Genomic DNA, 26771 nt, shown 5'->3' with positions numbered 1-26771 from the left:
CTGACTTTTTTTTGTGATTGCTGCAAAGTTGCGTGCCTTCACAGCAACGTACAACAGACACACAATATGTATACACACACAAAGCACGGAACGGTACAACGAAAATTGAAATGTTGATAACGTAGTCAGCCGAGTCAACTAAATCAACCGTCCCATCTCTAGAGTACTATGTTCTGCAGTAGCAACAGCGGTAGCAGCACCATTTTTGATGTTTTTTTAGTTTTTCGCTGTTCTTCGCTTCGCTTCGCTGTCAGCTAGTTGTGTCAGCTCTTCTTCGCTTTTAATCGATCAGCAACGAGTGGAGCAGTCGTTGCTGTTTGCCGACGAAACACAACGTTTTGAGGACCATTTGGAAGGCAAACGCTGCAGCTGCTGGAGCTACAACCATCGAGACGTAGTGCATTATTGACATACGATTTCGGACATAAAGGACAATCGGCGCAACAAAAAGACAGAGCGAAAGGATCTATTGGCTATGAATGTTCAAGGAGACACGTTGAGGGCATTTGTTGAGAAGGATACGCTTCGCGAAAGATGAAAGTGAAGTGTTTTATTTCCATACCATATTAAACTTTTTTTTTTCTATAAATTTCATACTGTTACTGTAAACCTTTAACTACAAAGAACATATTTCTTTTATTCTAAAAAACTTATAAGCTTCTTTTAACTTTAAAAAAAAACTATCCATAAAATACCTTATTTCACACGCTTCACTACTTTTACGTCGGTCGATCGCAGTATTGCTAGAAGCTATGAGCAAGAGCACATCGAACGAAAGGAATTTCATTACGGGGAAGCCAAAACCTTTCAGGTCCAATTTCCGCTCAAAACGCAATGTGGAGCTTCCGCTCTTTTTCCTCCCACTTCCCATCGGGACCATTGTCTGCTCCATGACGCTCCCTACGGTAATAAGTGACACTATCGCCCGTACCAGCTCTCATCGGCGTGGAAAATGAAATTAAACGCTATAAAAATATTCTTTTAAAGCATTTAATTTACTTCTTACCGCGACCGGTTCGGTCCAGCGGTCCTTTGTAAGCCATCACATTATGGCACAGTGTCGTCTTGTGTCTGAACAACTAATAACTTAATTAAAGCTAGCCGGTCACTCTTTGCTGGAATGATTTTGCTTTTTGGTTTTGGTTCCGCCAACCGGTAACCATTTCCCCGTTTGTTGGCGGAAAGGCCTGGAGGCGCGGTACCCGGTTTTCTACGAAAGACAACTTCCTGCACATGTCTTGCTGTTTGTCTTTACAAAATAAAGGACCACCGGAAGGATAGCGTTACATTGGCCAAACCCCTTACGCCATTGCTTGACGTTCGTTGGTTGGCATATTGTAGCGTACGCTCGAAACGCTCCACTATCTATTGGCAAATAGTGCAGCGGGGGAAAAGTTTTCCACGCTGTGTATGAGAGGGACTGTGTGTGTGATGTGGATTCGACTCTATTTGCACAAAAAGCAGCGCAGCGGTAAGTTCTTCTTCCGCGGTTTTGTTGGGTTTGTGTCGCTTGGCCACACGGGAGCCTTGATATGAGAAACCACCGGGACGACGTGACGTGTTCCCGTTCTGGGAAGACGCGCACATCAGTGACACTCCACATATGGATGGAAAAGTCTGGGCTGGGATGCCACAGAATGCCACAGTGGTCCGTGCCCAGCGCTTGCATCGTTGGTTGTGCGCTGGTGTAACTCTGCTGGGCGTTGTTTAGAGCACGATTACGCCGCTAGCAACCGGATAATACCGTGGGAAATGTATGAAGCTACCACTCGGCAGCGAACGGCCGTACTACCCCGGCGGGCGGGTGTTGATTTTATGTTGCCATTTACTTGTTTCTTTTTTTACTTCGTTTCCGCTCCGCTTTTCCAATCCAATAAGCTGCCCTGTTTTCATTGCCATTTTTCCCAGGGGCCAGATCAATACGTTTGCACAGGGACGCTACTAATGCGACGACGTTACAGGAGAGTGTGTGTGTGTCTGTGTGGGTAAGAATCCATTGAAAGGACACTTCAACTTTGCTTTTCCAAGAATGTGGCAAGGAAAAAGCTAATGCACGTGAACAGGAAATAAAAGGCTCTCATCCGTCCCTGCAAACTTCACAAGCCAACCAAAGACTCGACGAGAGATTTTGTACTAAGCAGTATGAAGGTAGGACATTGAAGACATTGGAACTTCAGGCATTGTAAAGACTTTAAATGCAATTCCCAACATTAAGAATGTATGAACGTCACAAGTTCAAAAATAGCTCTCCTGCGAAGCAAGTAGCTTTGGGTGTAGCTTTCATATTTATTTTCAACCTGAGGCCTTACAAAACGAGCCCAACTTCGCTAGAACTCGAACGATTTCCCACGAAAGAACCAACGTATGCAAACTTGTTACACAGCTGGAAAGCAGAAAATAAAACAACGATTCTATGTCGTGTATAATCTCCAGTTTGGGGGGCTTTCTTCGAGCCGTGTCCATGTACATGTTTCTTTGCCCACCCTTCAGCAGAGGACCTGCTGTGTCTCGGTTTCGCCCGTAATGATGCAGCTTTTTTGATTTATGGGTGCAATTGTTCTCCCGCTCGCATCGCTTCTTTAGCCTGGCATTAAGGTTTAACATAAATACCCTAATGCTTCTCTCCCCCCCCCACTACGCTGGACAATATGCTTGCCGGCACGAAACCCGGTCCCACTTGCTCCGGGTGATACCTATCGTACCACAAGCTCGATGCTCGATTCAGTTGCGAAGCATTCTTTCCCCAAACGAGACACTCGTCGTCGCTTCCGGCAGAGCATTAGTCCATCGTCGTCCGTTGGTCCGGGATCTAAACTCCTAATGCCTGTTACAAGGCCTCGGAACCCCGGGTGACGAGCCGATGTAAAGAGTGGCGCATGGGTAACGAGAGCCACAGAAACACACGCAGATGGAGAAAAGCCCACCACCACAAAACTGTGGTCGACCGGGTCGTCGGCCAAGAGTCACACGGTGGCCCACAACCACAACCGCAGAGAGCATTGGAACATAATCTCCGGTTCCTCTGGGGGGGTGGGAGGAAGGGGAAGAGTGGCACCTACTGCCCGGGGTGAAAACACGCACCCAACCTGATATTGGGAACCGGTGTGCTGCTGTACAACTTACGCATTCGCCGACTCAGAGCTCATTCTAGGGGTTGAGGTTCGTACATCATTTCCTTGTTTTATGCACGACCGCGTACTCTGTTGCGGAGATAACGGCGCGGTGATGCCGAATGGTGCTGGTGGCGCTGCAGGGTAGTTGCATTCTGCAACGTTGTCCGAATGCAACTGTGGCAACGTTATCTCTTGCTCAGGGAGTGCAAACGGAGCAAACGAACACGGAGCAACTCCGTATGCACGGCACAGTGAAAGGAACAACTTTTCACACCGGAAACACCATTTGCAGGCCCAGAACACAAAGGCAGACACATCCACTGACTATATCTGACGACAAAAACACACACACACTTGCACCTTGACGCCTTTCTGCTTAGTGATTCCTGCCCTGACGCTATTTTCTCGCATGATGTAATTAGTATGAGAATGTTGTCCAACCGAATAAATAAGCTCGGGCCACCGCCCGCATTCGTGCACGCCGTGCACCCTCTTTAATCCCGCAATTATTCTTGCCACCGGCCACCAGCCACCCGTATTATCGTTCCTACGCCTCTAATCCCCCCTAGCTCAAACGGTTACGGTAGCGTAAATTTGGCGACGGAAAGTTTAGCCCCACTTGTGTTTTTTTTTCTGGCAAAGAAGGTTTTTTGTTTGCCTTTCGTTTGTTCTTCATGCTTATCAGCATATTTTATGTGATACTTTGCCTCTTTTTCCTTCCTCTGCTGGCTATATTTTGTCATGCTATTCAACTTTTCCCGCCATACGTTCGCCCGTGTTGAGGTGTTAAACTGAAGTGTCAAGGCTGAAACAAACGCCCCCCAGTTTTGGGGATTAAGAAGTAATGGAGATACACACATACATACATTGCAACTATCTTAAAGAAGTGGGGTACTGTATGTGTGTGACCATGAGTTTAACTTTGCACGAACAAGCTATTACTTTCTGATACGACGTACCTGAATGTTTTATACGATACATTCGAACCTATTCCATTAAAAAGTGGTTTCTTTGGATATGATTTGTGATAGGGTAAGTGTACCAATTATGGCTGTAATATGTCATCAAGATACCGATTTGACGCCTGTAAAAATAAGTATGGGGTAAAATTTCAAACCTCTTTATGTGTTTATGTAGCCTAGAAAATGAGGAACACGAGGGTATTTTTTTTACTCAATGTTTATCAAAATACTAGAAAATTTCAATTCAAAATTGCATTTTAAGCTACCAATTATGGCTATAGTGTTCCTAGCAATTCACCATAGCTGTACCAAATGTGGCTGTATGCTAAAACTCGTGAATATTTACAACAAAAATTACTTTGCACCTATATAAGTATGTAACCACCATTAAATACGTAACATAAACATTTTAAAATACCCGTTTTCTATCACTGTTTGTATTGATATCCACGCTCAATTAATCGCACAATTGATGAGGCTAATCCAAAAAAAAAAATACTTTGGTACACCTTTCTGATGACACCGTGCTTGGACACACACACAAACCTGACAAGCCTTCATATCACCTGGAAGCTATACCGAAGCCAGCTACTGTTTCAGCGCGATACGAAGATGAGCACAAATCCGGGTGGTCTGTTTGAATTTGTTTATATGAAGAATCGTAACCATAGTTCAACTATCTTCTGACCAAGATACTTCTGGCCAAGACTAGCACTAACTATCGATCAGGGAAGAACAAGAGCGCATTTGGCAATAAGGCGACACGAGCAGCTTCAGATTTCGCTTTCTTCGTACGAAAGTCATTCAAGGCTGTATTATTTTGGTGAAACTGATTCGATTTCATTCTACTGACTATTCCACTGATTACTGATTCGACCACTTTACAAATAAATGATGCTTAAAACACATATTAACACTTTAGATTGCGAAAATAACGAAAAACCCCAGTTTTTCACATGTAAACTACGCGCTACGACCAAAACGATAGTTGTCAACAAAGCATCCATAGCATACTGCGATACATGGTACACCGAAGGTTAGTTGTACCAATTATGGACGTAGCGGAACTTGGGGCAAGTGTGCCACCTTAAGCATTTCAAGTTATAACTCACTAAAACGTGTTTTTCAAAAGCCGATTTAAATCTCATAACCATTTAACATCTATTTCCTCACTTATAACTGAGTTTCGCTTGAAAAAAGTGCAAACAAAACAGTTTTTGAAGCATTTTAAAAAGGGTCCAAAAAGACGTTGTTTTTTGGGCTATGGGGCAAGAGTGCCACTCGTATGGGGCGAGACGGCCACTTTGTTAAAATAAGTCGTTAAATAACTAATATTTTGCACCAAAATAATGATTTTGAGATAAAATTATGGTTAGGTGCTTGAAAATCGCTAATATCCTACAGTGCTGCTCTTAGCAAAATGGTAAGAGATACCAAAAATCTTGGCAACACATTTTAAAAGGGTGATATTTAACAAACGGATGTGACCAGCATAGAGCTAATGAAGCACAAATGTGTTAAACGGGGCGACTATGGGCTTCGAACGACGAGATCCGTTCGCCGCGGTTGTCAGAAGGCGCTCACTTGGCGCTCTGTTTTAAAATAGCGTACCATTGAGAGACCGTAAGAAGCGCGTGAAAGAATGAGTTCTACCTGCCGGGGTCGAACGTTCCCGTTTGTATGGGGAGAAATCCGCGAGATTTTGCGCTGCGGATTTGGAACGAATGTTGTTTTCAATGTAACGTTTTGCTTTAAATTTTGCTTTAAATGATTGAAGTGAATTGAACTTAGAGGTATGTAACATTTTGAAAATGTTTTGTGATCTATTTCCAATAAAAAAAGTTTTTATCAGTTTTGAAAATTTATATAAAAAAAAACATAAAATACATCGGAATATAAATATACTTACAAATATCTATAACAATAAAGTTGTATCAAAATTATATTTGATATTTAATATTTGATATTTAATATTTGATTTTAAATGATTGATATTTGAATATTCATGTAAAGGTCAAATTTAATGTTTTTCATATCAATTTGTTACACTGCTGAAAAATTTATAGAAAAATATCGCAAAACATTTTCACCACGTAAATAACGTTTATAACTCTTTAAAATAAAATCAATCCAGATTTATATACATTTTTATAAAGTAAATCCAATCCTGTCGTCCCTCCTAAATTTGAAATAAGTTAAATTCAAATTTCAAGAAAGTGAGTAAAGCTGCTTTATAATTGATAACAAATCATCCAATAATGATGTAACGAATGAAATCCAAAACTAACGGCAAAAAAATCAAAATTCAAAACTTAATCATCCTTGAATCGTAGATATAAACGTCTTTCAATGCTTGACAGTTGTATCTCATGATTCTCATTCTCTCATGAGCGTCGAACGGATTTTGTCGTTCGAAGCCGGTACTCGCCCCGAAAATGTTCATAAGTGAAATGAAAAATCCTTCAGTGGTTTTAGAATACAAATAGACTGTTTTAGAGTGAAAATAGTGTTCGTTATAGCCATAATTGGTGCTATAGCCACAATTGGTACACTTACTCTACTTCCAATGAGTTATTTTTTTTATTCTATCAATGTAACTTCCCATGCAAATGCAGTCTGCGTCGGATATGAATCGTTGTGAGGTTAACAGTGTTTGCCACACATTTTATCTCTCTCTTTTACGCATCACAAGTTTCCGAACAACCCACCGATTGGAATGAAATCAATGCATCAGCTCCATTCTCACGCTCTTCTAGGAACGTAACAAAAGCCTTCATCCCACATATACTGTGGGAATACTCTCAACTCAATCAACATCACATTTACTGTCAAATATTGCAAACAACGTTCCTGCAAGAACAACACATCCAAACATCTGTACAAATCTGTTAAAATAATTAAAATTCCCCGAAAATTTGTTCCTGCTTCGTGTGGAGCGAAGCTGATTTCTTTTCGCTTTTCATCAAACCTCATCCATTGTTGATTTCATGCGTGATTTTCAGGGAACGCATCTTCATCGTAGCTTTCATTTGTGCTGCCCTGTGCCTATTTGTTTGTGTTGCTTTCATTGAAAACGGTTCCTTGACTCTAGAAAATTACTGGAAATTCTCGATTCGCTTGTTGAGTTGTTTAAAACAGATTCAATCATTTGATCACATTATTACTTCAACTGCTGCAAACGAAATAGCGTTTACTTTTATTCCGTGAACAAGTCGAAGCATTTCCCGGTAGAGAATTGTTAGGTTTGTTGAATTTTACGGAAACAACTTCGATGTATGTCAGAAATTCAGCAAGATATGAAGCGTGTAAAGAATGCTGCACCTTTTCACTTCTCATGAACTACTATTTCTTCACTGCTGTTAACTTTTTCCTCCAACCATCCAGACATTATTGTTTGCAGCCTGTGGTATTATTTTCGTCCATACATTCTACCCCCATTTTAGCCCTACCCAACAACCCGTTCTTAACAGCGATGGTGATAATGGTGGAAATGAAAAACAAAACCGGTAGCAAGAAGCTAAAGCAACTTGCTTTTTCACCCGTTCTTGGAATCGAGAGTTCCATTCACACAATTCTGGCACAGGTTTCTCCATAGCGAGGATTTCTGCGTGTTCCCTGGAGTCATACCCCCTCTTCCTGGATATTCTTTTCTTTCGATTCTTTCCCTCTTTGAGAAGTGAACAAGAAAAAAGCAGCCGAGACTCAGTCTTTTCAAATGGTTGTTTTTCTACTCTACCTTTCTCTACCAGCTACTACTACTCCTCCTTTTTTGTTTTCATTCACCAGCTTATCCTTTTCCAGCTCTTTCGAGGACGGTTCTGTGCCGTGCAGATCCGCTCGGCAAAGGAACAAACCAGAGAGAGAGAGAGCGCGCAGCGTTGCCTTTAGGCTTTAATTCAATACAATTTATACGCTGTACGTATGCCAATTTTCATTTGTCACCCTTGAGCCATAAGCCCCGACGTGTTCGTAGCAAAGCCCCATACGCTCTGCGTGTATTTCGAGGAATTTCGCACCAGCGAAGAAGGATACGCGTATCCTAATGGGTCACATGAAGCCACTGGAGAGGACACTTGTACCTTTACACTTGTCAATTAACATCACCTTACGTGAACACAAATCGCACCGGAGGAATACTGTCAAACAGTGGGGAAGGTTCAACAAACACTCCACGTGTCCACGGTGTCCCTTGTGGGGCGTCTTCCTAGCCTGTTTACCACACCTTACCAAGTGAATCGATTGCTCGTTTGAGTGTGTTTTTGCTAAATCTTCTTTTTCCACCAAGTCGTTTCCCTTCTAAAAGCATACAGAAGAAGGAAAGTACATTCCACGAAACGAACTGCGCAAACAAATCTACCATTACACACAATCAGGAACCACAGCACCAGGTTTGTGTTGCCGGTTTTCTGTTTTATTTTCATTACTTCAACAATTCTTGTCCTTGATTTCACTTTTGCTCTGTCTATGGTACGCTCTCTGTCTCTGCTTTACTCATGCTAAACTGGATCTGAATGACGCAACCGGCACACAAAGAGGGGAAATATTTGCATTTAGATCGAACTGTCTGCTGAGCTGAGCAACGCAACTTCCTGATGCTGATTGCGTAGCTTGGAACACGCGTTGAGTGATGGTGTCTGCACGGGTTGTTTTACGGCACAAATCTGCAAGTATATTTGAAATTAATAATAGCCAACCCCGGAGTCCGATTTGCTTGCTGCTGTGAGATCAACATTTTCATTCTGGCAGCCTCGGACCCTAACTAACCTCATCTTCCGAGTCTGTGAACTTTTGCTCCTTGACCTGCTGTAGCAAACCCTTCGGTGTACACTGGGAAAGGTAAAGTCTAGCTTCTTGACGACTAGGAAAAACGTTTCAAGATGACAGTCGAGATGAAGCGCCCCGTATTGCAGTGTGACTCCAGCGGCAAAGAAATCCCAAACAATTGCTACCCACTTCTCGTAGTGCTAGTAGCTCTTTGTCATGTTTCCCTATTCCGTTTGTCTGCAACCATCGTCCACAATTACCCATCTACCGAATCCTCTTAAGCATTGCCTGCAATTACCTTCGGTTGCGGTAGCTCATCGTACTGGAGCATCGCGTGCTGGCTGACAGTTTTGTCGACATGCACGAAAGGACCTCCTTCTGCTTCGTCCCCGTGCAGTGTCACCGCTAACCAGAAGTAGTTTCGTGTCGCCAGCACAACAACGATGACTACACCAATCACAGCCATCACGGGAGGGCGGAGAGCGAAGGTGATTAGCTTTACCATAAATACAGCACAGTCAAGATTTTGCCTTCCACTAGCAGCAAAGTGCAGCAATCACAGCAAAGCCCTAGCCCCCACTAACACAGCGTTCAACTTTGCATATTTTGTGCCCAGGTCGCCGTGTTCGTTTCCAGTTCGTTCCACAGCCGGGGATGGATTCGGGCTGGCTTTACGTGCGATTTGTGCGACTGACTATTACGAAACATTTGAATCCATTTCACCCGTTTTGTCTCGAATCGAATTCGGCCTCGAATGAGGGAGACGACCACGCGTTGACAGACGTGGATTTGCGGAAAACTTTGACAAGGTGTCGGGAAGGATTACGAAGGGCTGAGTAGTTGACAACGAACACACAACCGTGTGTAGAGTATTATTACCACAACATTAGGCAATTCCGTCGTCACCTGGCTTCGTCGTCGTCAGTGGCTTTCCATGGGGAGTGGCTGCACACACCCTTCAAACACTGCCACTGAAAGCATCACAAGATTGATGAAAGATGGCATCCAACCGTAATTGTCTGTGTGTGTGTGTGTGTGTGGTCGCCTCAGCAATCGTCTAAATCGCCCCCTAAAGCTTAGGCTTTGCTGATTCACCATAAAGCCCACCTCGTGCCTCCTGCCAAACCACAAACCGCCAGTGATTTATGTGGAGCCTGTGTGTAAGCATTTCTTCCTGTCCGTGTCCTGCTTTCTGCGGCAACGGTTACAATCGCAATCATTTTCCATCTCGTAAGTAGCTCCCATCGGTGCACGGAAGCTATTTTAACGGGATATTAAATAAGCATAAACTTTAAATGCCCTTTGCATACATTGGTACAAGGTGTGCTGTCGTACCTGTACAGCCCGCTACAACCCTGAAACTGAGCACGGAGGAGCGTGGGCAAAGGGACCAAAGTGCCTGCGGGAAATGATCTTCAATTAACAAGAACTTGCATATTACACAAACCCCGCCACGATAGGCAACCAACGAGAACGAGCACACCCTTGATAGATTGTCGACCCGTCCTGTCGACGGACCTAGGGTAAGATAATTCGTATTATACCGCTCGTTAAATGGTTCAATCATCTGGAAAGCGTTATCGTGTGTAGCAATGTTGGTAGCATCATCCCGGAAAACCAACAGGGTAACCCCCTAACCCACATGCCCACACATCTGCTCATTAAAGTTAACGTAATATGTACACCTCCACCCCTCGAGCCAAGAAGGTTCTGTTTCTGTTCTCTAGGGTGCTTTTGTGTGTCTGTGTGTGGACGAGTACTAGGACGTACCGAAAACCCCATCCGTGTCTTGTGCAGTGCGAAGAAGAGTTTCGCCTTATCGTCCTCTGCCCGCAAGCGAAATCTGCTACGGGGTTTTGGTTCATATTTAATATTTCAATTAGTGCGCATCATAATTTAGCACACACACACAGATACGTCGGTCGGACGGTGCTGGGATATTTCAGCAGGGTAACTGGGAAGATTTATCCAATGGAAAAATTATTTATGATGGCCCCTTTTCGGTGTAGCGCTCCCCAGGGAGTTGAGATGAAAATGAACCAGATTAACCACACAAGAGACGGTACCCAACGTAAGGGACGACTCGGGAATGCCTCCTGGAAACGACACTTTCCCGTAGGCAGGTGACACTCATGGGGTGAAGCATTCCACAGCACAACCCGTCGCTCAGCTGTCAACAATGCACTATCCTTGCAAACATCCAACCAGAGCGTCAGTTTTCACCGAACCGAGGCAAGCCAAAGGGAAAGTAAATGACCTGCTTCGTGAGAACCTTGGGAACAAGTTACCCGCCCATACATACGGGTAGCTATTTTTAGAACCACAGCCACTAGCCTCCCTGCCAGCCCTGTGTACCGTGAATTAAACGGCAAAGCATAGACCCAACCACATCGGGGGAGAAAAAGCATCTTCCTCATGGAACGGGGTTTTTGGCTCGAAAGCTTCTGACAGAAGATGATGGTAGAATAAAGACTACTTCTTTTTTTTTTCAAGTAAAAGCGAGATTGCTCCTTTCGCTTCCCTTTTTACGGAGCAGACAGTACGGTAAGCCACAGAATGAAATATAACACCCACTCGTAGTGCTGCTGCTGCTGGCGTCCCAGTACCGAGTCGGTTGAAGGGCATGATCTGGCTGGTATTAAATTTGAAGCTTCCGAAAACAGACTGACGATCACGGTGGTTTGCGGGGCTAGTACTACCCAGGGAGGGGCGGACGGTTGTTCATTAACAAATTACTTTAAAGCCGAGCTAAATGAGGATGTGTGTGCGTGTGTTTGTATGTGTGGTGCTGCAGCACGAGCATTCTAATCCGTGTAATCCCTTTCTTATTGCGCTCAATTTTCACCTTCATGATGAATGAGGCAGCGTTGAGTGTTGAGTGGGTAGTGCTGCTTTGTGTATGCAGCGCATAAACCATGCTCGGCAGCATGATTTACTCCCGGCTGATGCTGATTTGTCGCTAAATAAATTATCCAATTGATCATGAGCACTTCTAAAACCGTTGCACATAAACCGGGGGATTAATGGAATTAAAAAGGGCAGTATTTTCCAAAATTATCCTCAACCTAGAATAAATACTGATCATTCATGCTTTTAAATATAACTGGTTAATTTGGTCAGGTTACAGTGCTGCGCAACTCAATTTCAAATACAGTGGAGCGCCGTTTATCCGGGTACCTTTTATCCGGCTTACAGTTTATCCGTGCTGTTGAGAAATGACAGTTCAATACAAAGGTGACTTTGCGTTATGCGGAGGATATTTAAAAAAAGCGGTTATAAGAGCACATTGTCATAACAAAAAACACTATAATTTATGGCAAATTTCAAATATTCTCATAAGAATAACGTGAAGTTAATAAAAACTGGGTTATTATTAAAGTAAACTGGGTTAAAGTTGTTTCCTGAGAGCACTCTAAAGTCATACTACCAATATTTTCACCCATTTTCCGACATTGAGGCTTTCTGGAAAGTTCGGAAATCATGTATTGGAATTCCACTTTCTTCACTTCATTGATGAAGATACTCTGTAGATATGGTTGTGCAAAAATAAGGTAGATATATTTGAAACCCATGAAAAAACCAAGCACAAAAGTGCTAAATTTTGATTTATTAGTCATTACCGTTGTCAAAGTACACGATGTACAAATAGTGTGAAGGCAAATTTCCGAGCAGGCATGACCGCCACTGAAGTGAAGCATAAGTACATTCATGAATTTCATGAACTGTTTATTGGAGGTTACGAAAAAAAATTGATAAGATTCTAGATCCAAGAATAAGTCCTTAATTATTTTTGACGATAAAAAGCATCCCTACCCCACCGCCAACCAACTGCGGCCCGCGAAAATATTTTGAACCGTAATCCGGCCCGCGACCCAAAACGAGTTTGACATCACTGCTTTAAAGAGTACGAACAAATTAATGGCCTGGAGAATAAATTAAAATGAGGTACTAATGATAACCCTTTATGAGACCTAAAACCAACATCAAAACCATTCTGATTATGATACGAATACATTACCTATTCTGATTCAAGAACTGTACATAACCTAATGTCGGTCCTGGATCAGATACTGAACCTATACCACTCCTGGAATCGATAGCGATCTCATACCGGTCCAAGCACTGATTATGAACCCGTACATGCCCTAGAACCTATCAAGAAACCATACCGCTCCTGTTACTGATCATAAACCCGTACCGGACCTGGATCCGGACCTGGAACCAATCATGAACCCATACATGCCCTGGAACCTATTTATGAATTAATACTTGCTCTGGAACCTTTCAAGAATACATACCGGTCCTAGAACATATCATGAACCCGTACTGGTTCTGGAACCTATCATGAACCCATACCAATCTTGGATCTGATCATGAATCCATACCGGTACTGGAACCGACCATGAACCCACACGAATCTAGAAATATCTCTCGATTTCATACATTTCCTGGAACAGTACCCAGAACTGTTCCGAATTCAGAACGATACTTGAACCTGGGTCAGGAACCTATACAGTTCCAATCGACAAACCATACCCGATAGTAAATATGCAGTGTAGGAATTAAAGTATTTCCTAAATAGCGTAGGAATTTTAGTAGAATTTCTATAGTGATTATAAACAACATTTTTGCAAACATCCTTTGCCTCAGTTCGAGTTCCACAACAACACACCACCGCAAACGTTCCAAACGTTCACAGAAGCTCACTCCACGAACGCAATGTCTCATCAGCTAGCTTATTTACCATTTTCTTGAAGGGCGGATACGTAGCGCAAGTTAAACACCAAATAAATTAAATTCTTCACCGATGCTCTACCGACACAAACACACCCCAATGCCCCCCGCCCTAACACATGCCCGGGTTCATTCTCGGGAGAAACAAATACCACAAAACACATACACGCTTAAGCTTGCAACTCTCGCAATCAAGCATATATCTACATCGCCTCAGCCTTCGGCCCATAGCCTCCCGCCCCTCCGGGAGCTAAAGCTGCTGTAAGACGCAAGACACTCATGATGTTCATAAAACAATGGCGCAAACGAGCGCGGGCGCGCGCGCTGCCGCTAGAGGTCAAATAGGATGCTGCTCGGGCAGATCCGGCAAGATCCGAGACAGTAGACAGTACGCACACACACACACACTAGAACGCAGTACAACGGGGCTACAAATTGAATTTTATTCAGCTGAAAATTTCTATTTGCATTCCATTTCGGGCGAAGGAAATTGTTGTGAGCCCTCTGAACCGCTGAACTGGATGGAGGCGGACAGGCCAGCTCTGTATGTCGTGTGTCGAGCTGTCGACCGGCATTACTGCCGCACTGGGAGTGCCGTGAGCACGAACCACTGCCCCACAGTGCGGCTAGTCGAGCTGCTTGGGAAAGCATGATTCCACGCTCATTGGATGCATAATGCGGTATGCACGTTGCATGTTTCAATCAGCACCGCACTGATAGCGGTCAGCAGTCCATTGTTAGCCGAGCGTCACCGGAGAACCGGCTGCTCGGTGGGTCTCTGGGTCTGCAAATCACGTCTCAACATCGGACGCAGAGGAGAAACGCACGTCAGGCGTTCGATGTACCGATGGGCCGGTCAGTTCCGATGCGTCCGATACAGGCCACACCGAGGAAACATCGTACCACCCCTCAGTTAACCACAACAAGATTCGCAAACACACACACACGCAAGGTGCTGGTAACATATGGCGGGCGGTGATCGTTGCGGTGCCAGCCCACCCACCCGGAACAAGCGATCAATGTCCGACCGAAAAACCCAACAGCCCCCGTGTTTCACTCAATCATTCCGAATGTTGCAAACCGGCTGACGTGCGCTGCCTAGCTTCAAGAAATATCAACACAAACCCAGGCAGGCTGCGTCTCGTGTTACACCGGCTATTGGCATCTACCGGAAAGCAATCCACGGCCAAACCCATCAGGAGACGCTGTTGTTGTTGTTGATTCTGCAAACCCCTTACAAACGCAAATAATTATTTCCTGCAGGGCATTTGGATCCGGGATTGGGGAATCGTGCGGTCTGGCAAAGTCTTTGCCAGGAACGATTTGGAGCGGTAAGCTCCCATCATCAGTCAACGGCCCACCGTCCATACAGCGTTCAATTTCCAACCGTTGGGTAGAAAAGTGTTGCTTGGTTGCATGATGGGAAAGCGTAACAGGAGCGCACACCCAAGAATCCTACCTCACGGTGGAAAATGTTGCTAATTGCTTTATGTCCAGCTCACCGACAAAACCACAGTCGGTACACAAACACACACAAACCAAGGGCGTTTCGTTTGTGCCGGGGTTTTCCGCTTCTTCTGGACGATCTGGTGCTAGTTGGAGGTTGTGCGGAGATTGAGCGGCGTCGGTGAAGTGGATGAAATTCTCTTTGTCGCTTGAAATAACATTTACGATTGCTATTGGGGGAGGCTTGGCTTACGGAGGTATATGAGCTGCCTGGTTGGTTCGAACTTACTAATGAAACCGGAAGCTCTTTTCAGAATTCACAATGGCGCACTGGAACACGCCGCAGTGAGGTAGAGTGGTTTTGAGCTTAAAGTCTGTAAATGGTAGCACTGTATGGGAGGGCTATCCACACAAACACACTGTCCAAACAGTGTCTGCGAAACAACAACAGGTGCACGGCACGAGGTAATTCCAGCAGAGTGCTTTGTGATCGGAAAGTTTGATCGGAATTAAAACCAACTTAAGGGGAAGGTATGAACAGTTGGTCAAAACTGGTATGGTTTATAATGAGTAACGAAGAAACGTACAGTCACCACCATACAGTCATATAGTCGTTGCCACCAAATTTTGGCTCTAAGGCATCAGTTTTTGACTCTAACGCACCTATTTTGTCTGTAAGTCATCAATTTTTTACTCTTGTTGGGTTCATTATAATTTTACGAGGCTCCAAAACTTCCAAAATAGGCATACAAATTTGAATTTGAAATTCAAACAATGAAATTATTCACTTTTTAACATAATTTCAATAACTTCGAAATACACAATTTCACAAAATTACGTTAAATTCTGTACGTAAAGCGATTGACTCGCAGTCAAAAATTAATGCTTTAGAGACGAAAAATTTATGCGCACTGTCAAAAATTTATGAATTCATGGCAAAAATTGTGACACACTGTCAAAAATTGGTGCTTTCGAGACATAAACAGCTGAGTTAGATTCAAAATTTAGCGGCAACGATTGTGCCGCCATACGTAGGACTGACTATCCTGCTATGGAGGGAAATCAATAAGACACTCAAGAAACCCAAGCCCACAAGTGGTACAGGCAGGCCTTGACCGACAACGGTTGTTGAACCAAAAGAAGAAGAATAAAAAGAAGACTGTAAATAAATTTGTGATATAATAATACTATGAGAACATTCAACTTGTGTCAAAGATGGTGTTGTTGTATTATACGTTGTTTAGTTGAGCTGCAATGGAGAAGCCTGGTTGTTTGTAGAAAAATGCTCAATTAAAAAGGTTAAAAACTTTGAAGTAAAAGCTTCTACTATTAAGAACTTATATCTAGATTACAATTACACCTAATTCAAACCAAAAATTGAAGAAATAATATTGAAATAACGAACCAAAAGCGAATCTTGCACTGCTTGTACTAACCAGTGCGACAGGACGGCACCCGGTACTGTCAAATTACAGTTGTGCAAATCCATCCATTCCCGGGACAGTAACTACCGTGTTACTGCACTGCAAACATGGCGCACTAGGAACCATCCCTTCCCATAACCCCCGGATCGAATGCTCCAGTCTCGCGCTACCAAAACGACCATTAGTAACGACCTTCCGAGGTGCCGAACCCAGCTCGTTCGCTCATGTCATCCCACACCGTTTATCTTGTATGCTTATTCCATCTATCACTTACCATCTTATCTATCTTTTACGAGCCCTCCCATTTTGCCCGGTTTGCTTGCTTCCTTCTTTTTTGCCCCTAGCTTTCACTCGGCCATAGGACACCCGACTCTCTTACACGCTGGATTTCGGAGCTAACGTTGGATGGGTTTTGAACAAAAAATAAACGGGAGCTACACTCCACAAACCTAACATTTTCGTCTCTCTCTTTCTCTCTCTATCTCTCTCTGTGTCTCTCTCTCTTTCTCTCTCTGTCTCTCTCTGAGCTCTGGACACGATTTATTTCGATCAGTGTTTCGTATATCAACCCGGCCAAGCTATCAGGGGGCAGCTCCATAACTTTGCACGGCTTTTGGTCCCACCATAACCGTTTGGTGTAATGTGCATCACCCGAAACCGGAAATTTTCCATACAGTAGCGTGGCTGGGTGCGTTTTCCACTTCCAGTTTAACAGTACAGGGGTGAGTTTGGGGCACTGACAGCTTTGCTCTCGGTCAGTCAATTTTGTATGATTTAACATAAGTAGACTGCTCTTCCTGTTGCCGGTTCCTGTTCATCCTCTTTAGCGTCCATTGGCGCTTGACGGTTGCGTTCGGGCTTTTGCAAGTCACATCATCCAGCGTGTGTGTGTGTGTGTCTCTGTGTGTGCGTGCGAGGCGGCGTGGTTCTATCTATTATCTTTATCACCGCACAAACCCTCCCTGTACCGTACACATGAATGAGGCTGAAGGCTACATGCATAAGCAGCATATCGATGCTCTTGCCACTGCTCGCTTTTGTCTGCTGCTTGGCTGGGGGGCGGGGGAATTGATCGGTTTGGAGTAGATTGTGGAGTGGAGTTTAACAATGTTCAATGTTCGGATCTGCCAGTACCCGTCATGTAATATGTTCCACAGTGTTTGCGTTCCAAAGCCACTACGCAGACAGCCGAAGCTTTATGAGCTTTAAGTGCGTTAGCGCTGCTGACTATCTTCAATCGATTTTGGTGAATAGTTTAACCTTTGTTATGCGTTACAGTGGTTTTATAAGCCTTCTGGAAATGCTGAAGTTAAACCCTACTAAATGAGAATATTTAAGCAAACTTGTCGCGATGAAAGTCCTTCAGTGAAAAGCAATCAATATTCCAGGCAACATCTGACCACAGGGTTCAAGGTGCTGCCCACACAAGAGCTGATCTCACCTAAGCTTTTCCTCATGTAAAATGCAAAATGGAACCTGCTGGATGAGCCCTCAACTCATCCTCAGGGAGTATCGAGACTGCTTCTTTATGTCATTTTCCAACCACACACAGTCTCCCGGGACATTCCCAGCAAAGCGAAAGCGAACATCATGCATTTAAAGCGCAAATCTCGCTCTCTCTCTCCGCTGATGCTTTAATGTGTTAATGTGAAGACTTTTTACTTCAGCTTAACATAACATTCTACACGCTTTGGAAGTATTTCTCCAGCCCGTCGCACCCACCACAACGATTTATGAGCCCCCGGTACATGTTTACGACTGCTCGCCGACCGCGTATCAGCTCAGGGTTTCCTTACGCCATTGGGCGTCGTCATAAAAAACGCAACCTTCATAAAGATTTGATACCGCACCAATATTAGGCGCCCGTTAGTGCTTCCACTGCTCTCTGAGGCAGTGATTTCGTCTGTGGCTCACCCGCGATGTGCTGTTCTCAACTAAATTTTTGGCAATGACTATCCCTCCTTGCGGCAGAGTTTTCAAGCATTCCTGTATTAACGACAACCTACCCTACCCAAAGGGACAGGTGAAAATATTGGCCACCCAACATAGAAGATACTGCTTCGAGGGTTTTGGAAAGGAACATGGTTCGGTATGGCATCGGTCTGGACCTTTCCCCATAAAAAAAGACCGATACATGCTACGCAACGGAACAAGACATCAGCTGTTATTGCTACCGACGAAGACATCGAAAGGCCCTGAGGATGCAAAAAACAAGGCCCAAACGTTACGTACGTTCACACACTAACGTTGTTTGCTTGTTTTTTCTGCTCACCTTGTCCTTCTCCCTCTTCGTCACCCCTTAATTGTCCCCGCCAGTCGCCGATGGAAAGTATCGAACCGACCGTAAAGGTTCGACCCGCAGCAGGACATGTCGGGCAGGACTTGGGCGAGGAAAAGTGAAAGTAAACTTCACGTCCGTCCATGTTTTCCTATTGACTTTGGGCATGTTTGCGAAACCATTTGCCGACGAAAGCCTGTAAAGTCGATTGTGCGTACCCCTGGCCGTGTCCTTGTAGGTGCTTCTTGGCTTGTTTTTTTTTTCTTGTTGCACTCTGTTCCCAGTAATTACCGTCGCTTGCTCTCCGCCACTTTGCTTGTGCCTATTTACACTGTCACAGACATAACTTTGAGCATCTCGCAATGTGAAACGGAGCATAAAGGTTCCGGTGTTTGAAAGAAACCTTCGACCCGATCGGGACTACTAATTTAGCACGCACTTTTAATTAAAAGCCCACAGAATCCGGTGCTGCTAGCAAAAGGTGTTCCAGTAAGGCACCTTGAGGCACCATCCCCCCGCCAGTAACATCGATTATTCATGCACTCTTCTAAGGACAAACCAATGGCACCGATGTTGGTTGGTGTTGTTTGGGTAATATCCCTCCCTGCCTTGTTCCTGCGGAGTTGTTCCGGTAACCCTCAGCGCTGGTGGTTCAGTGGAAAGTGGCAACATTACCGGTACAGTTTGGGGAAGCTGACAAAGTGTACAGTGTACCAGGTGAAGCCCCAACTCCCTCCGTTTGTTTACCGTTTGCCTGCCAGTGTTACAGAAAGCTCCCGCTCTACCCTTTGGTACATAAACCTGCACATTTCTGCTTTAATGCACATGCAAACACACACACATACACACATACACACAGCACACAAGGGCAGACAAACTGTTTGACAAACTGCTGTAAAGCAAGTGCAGGTGCCAGCCCCAGTTATTAGCCTAAATCGTTTACCTAAACTCGCCTGTTTGCTGACAAACTTTTCAAAACCCCAGCTCGATTGACAACCAGTCAGCCATTTAGTGTGTCGGGACGGGAGGGGAACTTTGAGGGCACCACAACAACCCCGCAAAGCTGTTGCTTGTTTATAATACAACTAACTGTAGGCAAGCGGCTCCATGAAGTTGATGCTGTGTTTTGTGGGAATTTGCTATTCAACTCAACCAAACCAACGCGCACAAAAAGCGCTTCGAGGCTCCATTCATTTTGCGAAATAGTGTTTATCATTAAATATTCAAAAATATTACACATTTACACAAGCGTCGGATAGGCTGCTTCGTGCTATTAACCTTTCTCTTTGTTGATTTGTTGATACGCCCTTTTCCCCGTTAAGCAGCTTTCCGCACGCAATACGTACCAGTTTCACCTTTAATCACGTGGTGAGCTCGCATTGATGGCGCGACCAGTGCGCCATTGCCCAACTAATCGACACGGGCGTAAGAAGATAACGCACATGAATACATGGACACCTTTTCCGCTTCCCCGATCCTATTGGTTCGCAGCTCCCCGCATCATCGGCCGAGAGCAGCAAGCTTTTCATGCTGCACTGACTATCAAACGCGATCGCGCGGGCTAATGCCCATTCAAGCCATTCAAATGGCTTTTCTCATTTGCGCTCCAACCATGCCATGCCAACACAGAAGCGTGTAATCGTGGATTAATGTGTAATATTTTACCCTACTAAATGGTTGCTAGCAGCAGTGAAGAGGCTTTTGAATAGAAGGGAGTTGGCGAGAATCGAGATACCCACTTGCTCGTGCTCGTAATTGAGATCCGTCCAAGGCTTCACGGCAAGCGGTGGTGTGTGATTTTACCCTTTATAACAACCCCTAGCTGTCCGGTTGTGTGAGTGGGAGGGCTATTTACAAACTTCAAAGACTGTGTCAAAATTAACGTACACGCTTAACGCTGAGCGTCCCCATTGGGGAGAGTGCGTAAAGGTTATAATATCCCACTCACCTCACTACTGCTGGAGTTTGAAAATGACCTCAAAAATGATAAGGGACACTCTCTCACACGCACACGCACACACACACTGTTGGATTAGGTAATCGAAGACATCATGAAACGATTTGGGAAGCTCCTGTCAAACCCTTCGGGGACCCTGGGCTTTCCCGCAGAGCATCGCTGACTGCTGTCATACTTTTGAAAGTTTCCCACCTTTTCCCTGTTCTGAATCCCTAGCTGTAAGGGAGAATAAGGAAAAATAAGAAACCCTTTTTTAGTGAGCATGATAACTTTCACACAAACTTTCTATTTGAAAACTTTCAAATTAACCCAGGACAGACGTCACATTCTACGCCTTTCGCAGTAAGAAAGGGTCAGCCCCGTTCTTTTGCATCTGTTTGTCTTTTATTCCTTTCGAAACTTTGAAGCTAGTTTCGATGAAACGCCAGAATCTTCCATTAAGCTAGCAAGGGGGGTTGGTTGCAAAATTCAAATTATCTCTCACTTCGGGTGTGTGTTTCTTGCGAAAGATGTAAGATGCTGCAAATTGAATTAAGGGAGCACGAACACTTCTAGCTCGGGTTTTTTTTCTTCATTGTGTTTTTCTTTTTTTTTCTTTACAGAAGCGAAGGCATACGGCATGGCAATCGAGAGGGATGGTACAGACATCCTTGAGGATTCATCAGACGTGAAGATTAATCGGCACAAGCTGCGGATGGAGAGCAGCGATGATGAGGACCGACGATACAGAAGCAGCGCATGGTTAGCTTGCTCCGTCTACGCTCCTAAGAAAGCTGGGTAAATAGGCGAATGTCTGGCGAATCTGGGTCTGCCGTTGGGCAACACTACACTAATGAGTGCGTCTTGTGCTTTCGATAGTGTCGCTTTGCTCGCTGCTTCAAGCTGATGACAAACTGTCGTCCACTGCTACGCGAATCTCTTCCCTTTAAACGCGCTATCCAGCACTAATGCTTGCTTTGTGATTCATTCATCCACAAAGGTTCCGCAACGTCGGTGTTCAGCATCGTCCTGCACGCAGAATAGCACACCATTGACCCTTCGAAGAGGCGACGGGCTAATTATAACGGTAATTAATTCCACTGTTCATCAGGCCTCTCGCAATGACGCAGTGCTCTTCCGATTCGGGAACGGCTTCAATATCGACGGGGCTTCGTTCGGCACGTTCCTATTTGGCACGCATTGAGATGAGATGTGAACACACTTCCCGATCGAAGACACTGCACATGAATGCACAAAATACGCTCAATTCAACGTGGGAAGTTCGGTCTCACGTACTTCTGCTTTAACCACTCGAAGACGACTGTAAATACTGTTCCATGGCTCCTGGGTACTGGCACATCTCACTGGGTAAGTATCGCCATGGTCACTGGATCTGTCTTCCTCCGCAAATCAAACGCTCATTATCAGCCCCTCACATTTCCGTGCCAACACCTCCTTTCGAACGCGTTTGTTTTGACATTTACATAAACACGATCTCAGTAGACCAAACTCCGTATCGTTCATTCGTTTCGGTGTTTCGTCGCTCGCAGCTCAAACATGGACCCGTTGGGAGGCTGTCGAAATTATCAATTGCTATCCGTGCTGGCTCAGCGCATCTGCTCCCTTGTCGTGTGTTTGATCAAACATGTGCGGCAAGAGAACATAGCGGTGCAGACTGTTTTGCGCCAAGCGCTGCTTCCCATGCACCGTGCGTTGACGGAGTTTTTGTTCGGCCAGGCGCATTCGTCCCAGCACTTCAGTCCACTTCAGCTGCGTGATTCTACACATTCGCTTCTCTCCTTACCGTCGATGCCTGTAAGTAGCTTTTTTTTTGGTGTGGGTACCATTTTAATTCATTTTATTTTCCCTAATTCCAGCTCTATCCCAACCAACCGTCCCTTCACCAGCCAACCCTTGAACGTTTCCCATCGTTCCGCGGCAACATCACGCCACCGGAAGGCTCCATTACTCCACCGCGTGGCAGTACACCACCTTCCTGGCTCGGCGGCACACCGATCGGTTTCACCTCAACGCCGCTTCGCACGCCGACGGTGCGTCCCCAGCCGGAACCGTTTGCGCTCATCAATCAGCTGCTGACAGCGATACGCACCTCGAATGATGGCAATTTGTCAAACGTCACCGCACAGTACGCCAGCGATCCCGTTTTCCGCGAGCGGGCCCTTCGCGAGCTGGATGAGCTACGATCGTGCATTGCACCGCAACTGGGAGGCGCGTGCAATGGGGCAGAGCAGGCAGTGCGTGCCCTGCTGGACCGGGTAGAGCAGGCGGAAATAACGCTCTCGATGCTTATCAACAATTTAGAGCAATTGCAAAATCATTGAAGACTGTTTGAAGCATACGCGAAGGAAAAAGAATAAAACTTTGTGGATTTTAATTGAAGTCTAAAAATTAAATAAGTCATTCAATAAATTATGCATAATACAAACAAGTTTTCGAACGAACAAACGAACTGTGTAACGGTTAATTTCAAACTGAATACTTGCCCTCTGGTGGTCGTTCCGCTAAGTACATCGAAATAATGCATAAGTTACACTAGCGAAACATAGATGGCGCTACCGTTTGGAGATGAAGTATCATTGTGAGAATATTTAGTTTTTAAGCAAGGACAGAAACTTTTTTTCATAAAAGATTTAAATAATTTACAACACATGCACACATTAACAAATTATTATTATAACAAATCATTACATTTTTATTTTTTATTTAACAAATCTTCTAAATTTCGAATAAACTCTTCCGTCCATTTAGAAGTCGCATCACAGCGGGACGTACCTTCTCTCAACATGATTCCCATGTGCGTCATTTGTAACCTCATAAAAGTGTAATTGATTCCCTTTTCGCCAAAAACGAGCCTGTCTGCATGTAATCGGTTATTCCGTCACCAGCCTGACACTTTCTTTTCCATCGAAACCAACGGCCTAGGCGACAAATCTGCCCCGGACCGGTACTGGAAAAGCGTCAGCTTGTGCGTGTTAGGTAAATACTTCTAAATTGTTTGGGAACTTTCCATTGAACCTTTTGGCACACCCGTTGCCCACACCACCAGGTAGCTGTTATTTCGTACGGAGTTTGCTTCGAGCTTCACGCCTTATTATGTATCGACACCAAACGCTTCAACTGGTAAAAACAAATTTCGACTACCAACGGACGTTCGTTTAAATTAGCAAAATTATTAAACGCATCGGTAGTGCAATTTTGAGCACCTTGCATTCCTTTTGCAGTACAAAGACAGGCGTTATGGGAACTTGGGATGTATGGACAGGCAGGAATGTGTTTAATTAGATGAAGCGTTTACACATTTAACACATCCACAATAGCGGTTGGCAGGTTGGCGGCTTAAATCAATCAGGCTTAAGTTGACCACGAAAGCTGTTTCGAATATTTATGGAGCTTTTTTTTAGTTATATCAGCACACAATCTACTAAATTGTGTTGCAATAGAGAATAAATCAGGCTAGAAGCGATTTTTTCTTGTGAAATTCTTTAATTGTATGCTTTTATTCTTCATGAAACAGTTTCAATTTAAATTTAAATTAAATAAAAAATCGTCCAGTGCTGCTCCCATAGTGCAATACTCCACCCGAGTTGTAAGTTGTTGTCTTTTGCGTTTCCAAAACCCCAAGTAGTCTAAATTAAATTAAAAAATACACAATCAACAACTTTGTCTATTTTTCTCCGATTGTGTACTCACACAATGCAAACATTGACTGCTAATCTGTCCGAATAACCTACACCAATTAGCTCTGTTTGCACTGCGTACTCGTCAGTCAGCGAAACACTAGCGCGCAAACCGCAAACCACACAAACACTAAATACACACACACACATGCAAAGAACCAAAAGCCGCAACACACAGCGCCATATCATTGTGTGGGCCACCTCAGCACCACCAGACCCATTAAATCAGTCAGCCCCGGCGACCAGCGTCTCTTGACCACAATTGATATGCAGTTATCCAATAATCACCAGTTATTACAAATTCAATTCTTCGCCCCCTCCTCCCCCCCCCCCCCCTCCTTGGCTGCATCTACTTCCTGCACCCGTCGCCCGTTCCCTTCCCCTTCACAATACACATTTCCCCTCGTCAAAGCGCGCTAATGACGCGCGACCACGGTTCCCGGGCTCTAATAGGTGGCGATAATCGCGAGCCCGCGCGATTATTCCCCATTTGCGTACATTGTCAAACGTGCTGGTTTGGTGCGCGAAATATTGACGAATACGGTTTCACCAACAACCGCAAATTGCTTTCACTCCCATCAAAACCGACCCCGGAAACCGTTCTCAAAAGGACACGGAGCGATCGTCCGCTAAGCTGATGATGAAACGAATACGCTGGAGCTAGTTGTTGGTTGGTCTTTTTTTTTTGCTTCACTTGACCTAAGTGGTTAACCGCAAATGGGGACCGCGTTCTAACCAGAACAGGTATCGAGACACATCTGTAATGCTAACGCCGGCCATTTTTTCTGTCGTTGTTGTTGTTACATTGCATGCGCACACTCAAGTGCGTAATTTATTTTACCCCGGATTAAGCACAATTTGCGACGGGTTGGAGGGAAAAAAATTCAACTCACGAGCGGTCACACACAGAGGCGCTAAGTTACGGTTGGCGGTCGTGTCCGGGTCTGGAGTTCCTGTTTGCCCGCGCTTTATGTCCCACCTGTGCCGTGTTGTGACGTCAGTCCGTGCGTGCAAGGTACCAGTGGCAGGAATCACGATCCGGTGCGGGTTAAAGATCTGCAGCCAATAACGTCGCCACCATGGCCAATATGGAGCACACACACAAACACCTGTGTGGGTAAGGTTGGTAGGTCGGCTAGGTAGACGCAAAAAAAAAACAACGCAAAGCTACAAGTACATGCGTGTTCTATTAATGGATCGTTTGATTGACACGTTGACCATTTCCTCTCCGACGCGTGAGGGACAAATTTTGCAGGATGTTGCGACGGAAAAACGGCGTGTAAACTGGCTGATGACTGCTGCTGTACACGCGGCTAAGCATGTAGGAACTCTTCTTTCAGTGTTGAAATGAGTCAATTAGCTTCATTTCCATTCAGAGGAGTTTAATTTCAGCACAAATTATTTTGCGAAAGGCCATACTTAACTAGCCAGTGAAAGCTTTGAGTATCACTTACGATACATATTGATTTACCATTTCTATGGAAGAGCACGTGCTCAAACAGATACCTTCCTTCTGATCCTATCGTTGTGAGATGCTTCCATCTATGATTATCCTAGCCAAATCTAGAAGAAGGCCAGAGTTTTGAGTTGCAGCCTAGCGCTGGCCACCTGGGTGGAGTTTGACTTGGATGATCGACAAAGTGGTAAGAAAGTACTTCAAATACAAGGTGTCTATAGCCATTTCAACATTATAGGTTTGTAGTTCCTATCCACCAAAACCCAACTTTTTGTCTAATTTAGCTTTGAACAACCAATCAAAGATCATTCGAGTTTAAGGCTACTATTATTTATGTTTTTTTAGAGAATATGTGTGTATGGCCAACATTATCGCCGAAAAACATCTTAATTAGTTCTATATTACCTTATCCTGGCATAAAGCAGTTCCAATTCATGTTTAAAGCGAAGCATAGAAGAGCTGAAGTCAAAGTATTCGAAGAATTACTTAAAGTTTTTCAATATCACTAAAAAGGCACATTGTGACTCTATAAACGTCTGAACAGCTCTAAAATTTGTCTGTTTCTTGTGGATCCTTCAGGAGTCCTTCTTGAATATTGAACCTAGCAAACTAATCCGGAGCGTAATACTAAGTAACACTGTAAGATGAGCAATATTACCCAAAAGTTTTTGTAGTCAGCTTCTCACAGGTCACTTCAGGGAGGGTTTGATGATGTTGCCGGTAAAAGGAAGTTTTCAGCAACGAGCGTCACCATGTTCTATAGTGCGTCGCCAATTACAGTGAGGTCATGACAGTCACGCCGTACTTTAAGACATTATTATCGATGGCCTAACAAATACAATAATTGATGATGTTTTTTGTATGACATGAGATGAAATTGAAGGCGCATTTTCAAAACCTAATCCCTATAACGCACGCCTAGAACTCCACCATTGGGTTGATGTACTACTTTGATACACA

The 26771-nt window shown here is 44.4% G+C and overlaps 2 protein-coding genes across 2 annotated transcripts in view; both read left to right on the top strand.

Annotated features, from left to right (window-relative positions):
- The window catches only part of LOC125908421 (uncharacterized), a 29216-nt gene extending 7650 nt beyond the window's left edge, over positions 1 to 21566 (top strand). Inside the window, exon 3 of the mRNA XM_049611170.1 lies at positions 21281 to 21566. Coding sequence (XP_049467127.1) covers positions 21281 to 21459 — 179 coding nt within the window. The 3' untranslated portion in view covers positions 21460 to 21566. The remainder of the gene's footprint in view (positions 1 to 21280) is intronic.
- Positions 21567 to 21594: 28 nt separating this feature from the next.
- On the top strand, positions 21595 to 22999 carry LOC120952385 (uncharacterized). The gene is made up of 3 exons (XM_049611169.1): positions 21595 to 22025; positions 22208 to 22472; positions 22535 to 22999. Exons 2-3 carry the CDS (start codon positions 22215 to 22217, stop codon positions 22997 to 22999), a joined length of 723 nt encoding a protein of 240 aa, XP_049467126.1. The 5' UTR covers positions 21595 to 22025; positions 22208 to 22214.
- Positions 23000 to 26771: the final 3772 nt, after the last annotated feature.

Source organism: Anopheles coluzzii, chromosome 2 (genome assembly GCF_943734685.1).
Source record: "Anopheles coluzzii chromosome 2, AcolN3, whole genome shotgun sequence".
In the NCBI taxonomy this organism is placed as follows: Eukaryota; Metazoa; Arthropoda; class Insecta; order Diptera; family Culicidae; genus Anopheles; species Anopheles coluzzii.
This window is presented reverse-complemented; position numbering and strand designations above follow the sequence as displayed.

Excerpts from the sequence above, each read along its gene's own strand:
- LOC120952385 (XM_049611169.1), top strand. The coding sequence starts at position 22,215 with ATGGACCCGTTGGGAGGCTGTCGAAATTATCAATTGCTATCCGTGCTG. Across the intron at positions 22,473-22,534 it reads TCTCCTTACCGTCGATGCCT|CTCTATCCCAACCAACCGTC; the intron begins GTAAGTAGCTTT and ends CCCTAATTCCAG.